Consider the following 8,090-nt stretch of genomic DNA (forward strand, 5'->3'; position numbering starts at 1 on the left):
CGGTACGGCCTCCTTTCCTTAACTAGCTACGGAGGAATCTAGATTTTTGTCACTGTGATTGATTGAACTTGAAACAATGAATACGTATTATTCTCTCGGAACTAATACGGCATTAGGTAATGGGGACATTGTATAGGTCTTAAATTTGCACTTGCTCGCCCACTGAATCTGAATCTCCACCAATCTGTGGCCATCTGTCATGATCGTAGAACCAGAGATAGCCATTACTGATTAGTAAGGAAGGCGACCAATTGAGTGGAGCAATGTGGGGAAATCAATTCACTAGGCCACTGCAACTTTTTGTCTTTTATCCCTTTCTCTGTACTGATCATCATCTCGAAATCAATCACACCGTCCACAGCTATTTGCTAGAGCCAAGCTTAATTATTGGTCCAAAGTAAAATAGTTACTGAGAATCAAGTTCTTGGTTCTCCAGGACGTGGAAAAAAGTTGGAAGAGACTCCAGGACGTTGTATCAATCCTTATTCACCTTATGTTGCTGTCGACAAGAGTAAAGGGAGATTATCTCAATTTCATGAATATTGGTTGTGTTCAAACGAAACAAATCAAAAATTTTCTCACAATAACGACAACAAACGGAGCTCATTTCCTATCTTCGTCGTGTCCTCATGGGAGGAAGAGGACAAAAAGCCGTCCCGTTCAAGGAATCAAGTAGTCGTAAGGCGGCCATCGATTCTAAACCTACTTATCAGTAGCATGTAGCTATTTCAGTCGTACATTGCGGTGAGGTGTTAAATCAGAGTTATAACCCACGCCTCACTCGTCGGTCAGCGGAGGCGAAGGAAGAGAGCGGCTGCTTGGGCGTTAACACCGTCGATATCCCGCAGGAAGACGACTAAGGTCCAATGGAGACGGCCTCGTAACGGTAGCGAGAATTTGGAATCATGTCCTACTTTTCCAGGTGGAGGGAACTGGGAATAATGAACCCATCCTCTCTTTCTCACACTCTCTCTCTCTCACTCTCTCTCTCTTATCTTCCTCGTCTTCCTTTTTCCTCCTTTTTGTACCATGTACTCCGATGCGCAGAGAACAAAAACAACTTTGTTTTTGCCATTTTAGGAGTATTTTCCGTTTTTTCATCTGCCTAGTGGAGACGCCACAGCCCACACCTTTCCAGGGCACTCACAAATTCCCAATGATGGGAGCTGAACTCTTATCATACTCGTGTACACGGTGGAATAGAATAAAGCCTTTTTGCGCCTGAACTGCCTATCCTGACGTCCCATTAATATTTACAGAAAAGTAATTATGTATTTAAATATGACTTTATATCATTATAATATGATTAAATAACAGCCAAAAATACACTGTACGCATGGTGTAAATATGCTTCTCTCTCATCCAAAGGTAAGGATTTTTTTTTTTTTTTTTGAAAAAAGAAGGAAAGTAGCAGCTACGCTACATTCACACGTGGGGGAATCCGATCATTGCACGTACGGTCTTGGGTTTTGGATGGTACACTGCTCCCCCCGCCCCCTTTTTTTGTGTCAGTCAACTCTAGGTAGAACCCAATGAGTCTACTGGGTGGCCCCGGCCATGATGGTGGTGGCAGCTGCCGCCATCGCCGCTGCGGGAGCTTTGGTCGCGAATCCTAACGTTGCTCGGGCCACCGCGTTGTTGATCAGGAAGTTGTTGACAATCGCTGCGGCGGGGCCAATGACGTGGTCCTCCCAGGCTTCCTCCGCCTCCCTCCCCTGCTTTAGAAACACTGCCGTGGCGTCCAGTCGTTGTATATTCAACCCGGAGAGTCGCTGGAGCCGGAGAATTTTGTTGAGCTGACGGTACGAAAGCTTGATGGTATTGGACTTAATCTCGTCAATGGCCTCCGCTAGCACTCTCTCGCGGGCGGCCTGGTCCAGCTTGTTTTCCTCCCGAAAATACCTGTCCATCTCCCGCACCCCAATGGCGCGTCTAATCCCCCGACTGTAGTCGGCTTCGGGGTCGAACATTCTCCTGACCTCTTCCACCAGGCCGCCCTTCACCATCTGGTCCACCCGATTGGAGACGAAGGAGTGCAGCACAGGCAGGGAGACGTCGACCCAGAGGAAGCAACACTGGTACCTGGACCGGAACTCGTGCTTTTCGTCGTCGACGAGCGCCTCAATGTAGGAGTTGGATCCACCGGCGACGATGGGGAGCTTCCCTTGGCTAAGGACGGAGTCTAGGGCGCGGGTGGCTTCCCTCCGGAAGTCGACAGCGGTGAAGTCGGAATCCGGGTCGACGACGCCAAGGAGGTGGTGTCGGACCAGACTGCGTTCCTCCTCGGTGACCTTGTTGGTGGCTATATCAAGGCCTTCATAGACTTGCATTTTGTCGGAGTTAACAATCTCGGCGGCGAAACGGGTGGCGAGGTCGATGGAGAGCTTCGACTTACCGGTGCCTGTCGCGCCTATAACGAACACCACCTTCTCTTTTTCTCTTCGGCGGTGGCTCCGACCTAGGAACCCCAGCTGACCGAGAGAGTCCATGTTGACCCTGAATTTGAAGAGAGGTTGAGCCTGCTTCAGCCCAACAAGCGATAGTCTCATTATAAATTCTCTGTTTTGAAGAGGACGATTCCTGGTTATGTTTTTTCTCCAAATAAAAACAAACAACTCAGCAAAACTCCAAATGCTTGCTTGGGATAATTGAAGGGGAGACGGACCGACAAAGAAAAAATGAAAGAAACAGATAGTAGCTGAAGCAGATGAGAAGATTATCCAGAGAAATGCATGAAATGGAAACCAGAAATGGAAACCAGTAGTGGCTCGTTGAGTTTAGTACTTTGAAGGAACACGGGAGGGGAGCCCCCTTTATATACCTGCTGGCTGCTGGCAAGTCGACTGGATGGATTCTCCGAAGAACCTTTTTTCTCCTCTTTTTTCATCTTTGATTATGCACTTCTGAGCCCGTACGTTTGCATCAATGAATCTACAGCCGTACATCAGCTCCGAGGTCCCACCATCCTAATCCTCCCATCACACCCTCGCTACTAGGCTAGTGTAAGTGTTGAAAATGTGTGCAATCATTACCGTCCGATTGCTACAGTCCCTCTGATGATTGCTACGTGAGTGTCAGAATTGACAGAAGCGTAGAGGATCCTCCGAGTCGGGCGGGGCCTGGAACCTGCGGCGACGACGGAGATTGATTTCCCCACCTAGAAGCCGCCCCCTTTTACCTTTACGCGGCGAACTGCATTAGAGCTCCGTCTACAACGAGCTCGACGAGAAAGACGAATTTAGCGGAAAGAAACCATAGTGCCACAACAGTGAAGATCATTACTGTTCTTGCATACCCATTCTTCCCTATCGAGAACAGTAGCCCGGATTGAATTAGACGTTACTGATGAAGCCAATCTGATCATATACCAAAATACTCATGTGGTATATAGGAAATTATTGTCGGTTAACAGATGAGGCTCCTTGAATCAAGATTCTGAGAGGGTAGGACAGGTCGGCAGTCATATGTAGTGAAGAGGAAATGATTGAAGATAGGCACAGAGGGTTTTCAGTTTTCAGCAAGGACAACCTTTGCCCACCCTGCTGATTGTTACTGTCACTTGCTATCAGTAGGTTCACGTCAATGTTTCAAAAGACTACCGAGTCTGAACCAGGAAGAGTTGGGGACGACCGACCTACCAGTCCTGTTCAACAGGGGGAAAAACGATGAGCCAGTCACGGCGCTGGTATCTTTTAATGGGTTCGGTCCAGTCTTGCTTTCATTTGACTATGCTTATTCCGGGAGTTGAAAATTTTGTATAAAGCAGTCATCGTCCTCGAGACAATTCTGGCGGAGAAGAAGAAACGATTTGCAAAGTCCAAATTCAGGAATCAAAGAAGAAAAAAAACGCAGAGAAGAAAAATGGCTCTGTAACGAGTACCAAATAAGACTTGTTACCACTGTAGATTGAATTCATGCACGTTGGATTTGCTTCTCTAATGAGATTGGAATCAAGGTAATACGATTCAATAAAGAACGTTAATTCAAGTGAATCACTCCTACATGAAAGAACGGGGACTATGACTAGACCATCTCATGTTGGTCCCGCATGAATAGACAGCCTTAATTTTGTCCTCATTGGTTCCATATGAATAGACGAGCATGCATGATTCTTCTATCTGGCCCTAATTAGACATAAGTTTATACCGGTATGAGTTAGAATTATCGATGTCCCTTAGTGGTATGCACTCACTCATAAACCCGCCTCTTTTAAATGGTGAAAGTTCATTACAATGATACACTTTCGGTTAGGTCGGTTCTACTTAAGATTTATAAAACTCTATAAAAATGATTAGATTAAGAAAGTGGATCTCATATGAGACCAATTGGGAGAATGTCACATAAGGATGTTTATAAACCCACCCTTATGTTGTACGCTACTTCTCCGGATTGAGCTTTCTGACCTTGACTCATGTGGATTCTCTATTCTTTAAGGGCCGGTTTGGAACCCACAAAAAAAAAAAAAAAAAAAAAAATGAGTAGAGAATCATTGAGAGAAAAAAAAGGGAAAATCACTTTATCTCTTAGTTAACATATTTTCTCCCACAAAATAATGGAATTTGGGGAGAAAAGAAACGAAAAAGAGAGAAAATTTTAATCATCAAAATTTTAAAATATTACTAATTTTATTTTCTTTTCTATTTTCATGTGTATCCAAACATGAGAAATTAAATTTCTTTTCCATTTTATCTCTTATTGTCTATGGACATCCAAACAAGAGAGAAAAAAAACAGCTTTTCTTTTTGTTTCTTTTTTTCTTTTCTCTCTGCTTTCTGTGTTCAAAACACAACCTAACTGTACCTAGAATCCATCCATCCATCAATTCCCATGATGTCCACAAATTTAATCACAACAATGTTTACCAGTCGATTACATGATCTTCCAACTCTTCTCACTACGTTAGAGGAGAAATAATGGTTCCTATTAATTTGATATGGCGAGAGCTATTCTCTCCACAAAAGCTCTGGTGATGTTAAATGTGTTCTGACATGCAGTCTTCCCGGCAACTGTTCATAAGACATCCATGTAAGACGGTTCACGAACCATCACCTAGACAGTTCATGATCCGTCACTTAGGTGACCCATCCATCGAACGGTTTTCCACTGATGGTGGTCGTCAGTTAGGACCTTTTGGTTTCCCGTCGTTTGGTGGTCTCCTTTGATGGAAAGGAGCCTATAAAATGGGTTTTGGTCTAGCAGAGGCATGCCTGACTGTTGTCATCGATGAGCCTCTGTGATAGACGAGACATTCTGTTCACCGGAAGTTGATACTATATCAGGAGGTACGATTTTGGTTTATAAATTTCATATATGTTTCTTCCGAAATTCTATTTAAAGTATTTTTACACGTAGTATCAGAGTTTCCCTCTTTGATACGGAATCATTTCCATGGAGAGGAATTCTCTTGCGGTTGGCGCTGTGGTCTAGCTCGGCACTGTTTCCAGTATGGAATTTTTCTTGGACGATCTGGTTAGTCAACCAAGAGGAGATTCCGAGCGGGTCGCTGCCCATGATTAGTTTAATAATGTTCTCCATTTAAAATACTCGGAGTGCTTATCCTCGCAGAGAAACCCATCGCACCAGGAAGCTTTATCGCCAAGTTGTTTTCTTGAAAGCTGAAAGGTTCCCTTTGAGTGGTAACCAACTTTTCACATAATTCCATGGTGAGGCGACGCTTACAGTGATGGAATTAAATTCCATTTGTGGCTCATTTTTCCTCCCTCAGCTTTATGTCAATCATTAAGCTATTTATCAGAGTTGTTAAACGACCTCTTCTTGTTGTGACAATGGACACGATACGATTCCTGTTGTCCATCTAATTAGAGTGCAGCACATTAGTCCAGTTACTGATAACGCCCAGAATTAGAATTGGATGGATCGTTTTTCTTTTTTCTTTTCTTTTTACAACTCAGGGCTTAATAGGGACTTAAAACTGAGATTCGAGGAGGAGAAGAAGTCAGAGATTTGACGCAGAAATGACACAGACACACTGACGAGGTGGTGATTAGTGTTTTGATTAGAGAATTGAGGGTTTTTTTTTTTTTTCCTTAATTTTTTTCAGTGCAGCGTCTGGGTCCACCACCAACGCAACAGATCAGTTTGTTCTTACGAGCACTGAGCTGCAAATGATCATCTTCTATCTTAAAATTGTAATAAATTTCCAATAAAATTTGCAGAAGGAAAAAGCTCCGATTACAGTTCAGAAACAGAAAAGCGAGAGCTTGGTCTTCTCTTCAAAAGGCTTGAATCGGTCGAATGATTAGTGGCTTCATTTACATTAAAAAACATATATTAAAAGCATGCAGATGTGGGCAAAAGTCACTCTTAATTTTGATTAAATTGGCGTTAGTGCTAGGTGGATCCTCAGGCGATAAAAAGAGAAAAGAGTTCCCACAATCATTCCTCCCTCCTCTTTAGCTGCTGCTAAGTGCTAACCTTCATTTTTTTATATCGGAAAAACCTCTCTAATCCATATTTGACATCAATATTAATCTTATCAGGAAGAGAAGGCAGACGCTGCCTCTCGTCACATCCGAAAAAGCATCTGTCCCTTGGATTTTCCCGTCTCTCGCTTAGTCGCTGTAATCTTCGATGGCATCATCATTTCCCCACACGCGCACAGATTACTTTTTTTTAGTTTTTTTTTTTCTTACAGAATAAGAGAGAAGAACTGGTAATGATGGAAAGTCAATAATGGGTGAAGAGGTTAGCAACTATTGAGCACTCGTGCTGAACGAACGCCATTAAAGATTGATATCTCGGTTTCCTCAAAAGTCGTCGCCCTCCTTTTATTCTGATTCGAAATGATTATAAATTTATATTAAAATAACGCTAATCGGATCCCCACACTTGCAGATTCATTCCCTGAACTTATGTAATTGCGACCGAGGGATTCCTCTGCTTTTCACCTTCCTCTCTCCATTGATTTGTTTTTTTGTTCATCGGCTGATTGAAACGTGGATTTGGTTTTGACCCTGTGTCCAGTACTAGATTTGGTTCGTAGAGAAGTGAGAAGGAAGACTGAAGAAATTAAACTCTTTCTCTCCTCTTTGATCTTCTCATGATTAAGTTAACTTTAACTTAAAAAAATATTTTTAAATTAATGAATATCTAAACCCATTAAGAACACTTACCTTTTAATAAGCTACATGCTTTAAAAGGGTTAGATCTGCCCTCTTATTCACCCATTATGAACGAACTTCAGTCATATGAATAGGGGTGGCTTCGAACCGAGCTGGCTCGAGCTCGGCACGGTTTCGGCTTAGTTCGATTCAGTATACTTGGATCTTGAACTGAGTTCGAGATCCAGCTACGACTTGTTTGAGTTAACGACCCGATCTCGATCGAATCAAGGTTCGGCTTAAAAGCTCGCGAACTGACTCGTTAACGGGCTCGTGAGTCACGGGATCGGGAGTGTGTGTGGGGGGAGGGGGGAAGCCGAGCCCCTCCTGTCTGCCACTCTGGCCACCTCTGTCGCCGTCGACAGCTCCTCGTCGGCCGCTACATCCCCTTCCCTCAGATTTCTTCCTCTTCCTCCGATTTCGCACGTTTGAAATTCACACATACGAGAGCATAAACCAGTGTGAAAACGATTTTGTACGTGTGAAAGTCATATGTACGAGATCATAAACAAGTAAAAAAAAAACCTCTTTGTTCCTTCCTCATGACTTTTACAAAAATTGAAAAGATATTTTAGTAGAAATATGTTTCTAGAGACTATTAGTGTTTTTTTCAATAAATGTTGAAAAATCATTTTTAGTAGAAATATAGGGACTATTAGTGCCTCATGTTTTTTGAAAATATTTTTTTAATTAGAAATTCTTATTAAAAAATCATATAATTTTCTAAGTAAGATTTTCTTACCAAGATGGGCTGGCAAACAGTTTAGAAAAATTTTGAATAAGTATTTAATAGTTGATGCTATAATACTTTTAGTATGAGGCAATTTTCATAGCAATTTTGTGTTTGACATTTTATTTGATTAAAAATTTATCGATAAGTATAGTAAAATATATGATTGATTATTAATTTTTATCTATGTCCCTTAAAGAGGCAATAAGAGGTCCATTTAACTTTCCTAAGAAAATTTT

At 42.4% G+C, this 8,090-nt stretch overlaps 1 protein-coding gene across 1 annotated transcript; it reads right to left on the bottom strand.

Annotated features, from left to right (window-relative positions):
* Positions 1-1,538: 1,538 nt before the first annotated feature.
* On the bottom strand, positions 1,539-2,549 carry LOC137957210 (adenylate isopentenyltransferase 3, chloroplastic-like). The gene has a single exon (XM_068804956.1). It carries the CDS (start codon positions 2,547-2,549, stop codon positions 1,539-1,541), a length of 1,011 nt encoding a protein of 336 aa, XP_068661057.1.
* Positions 2,550-8,090: the final 5,541 nt, after the last annotated feature.

The sequence above is a fragment of the Aristolochia californica genome, unplaced genomic scaffold, assembly GCF_029961685.1.
Source record: "Aristolochia californica isolate CCGP_79_NKW_82.1479 unplaced genomic scaffold, dmAriCali1.0.hap1 SCAF_2, whole genome shotgun sequence".
In the NCBI taxonomy this organism is placed as follows: domain Eukaryota; kingdom Viridiplantae; phylum Streptophyta; class Magnoliopsida; order Piperales; family Aristolochiaceae; genus Aristolochia; species Aristolochia californica.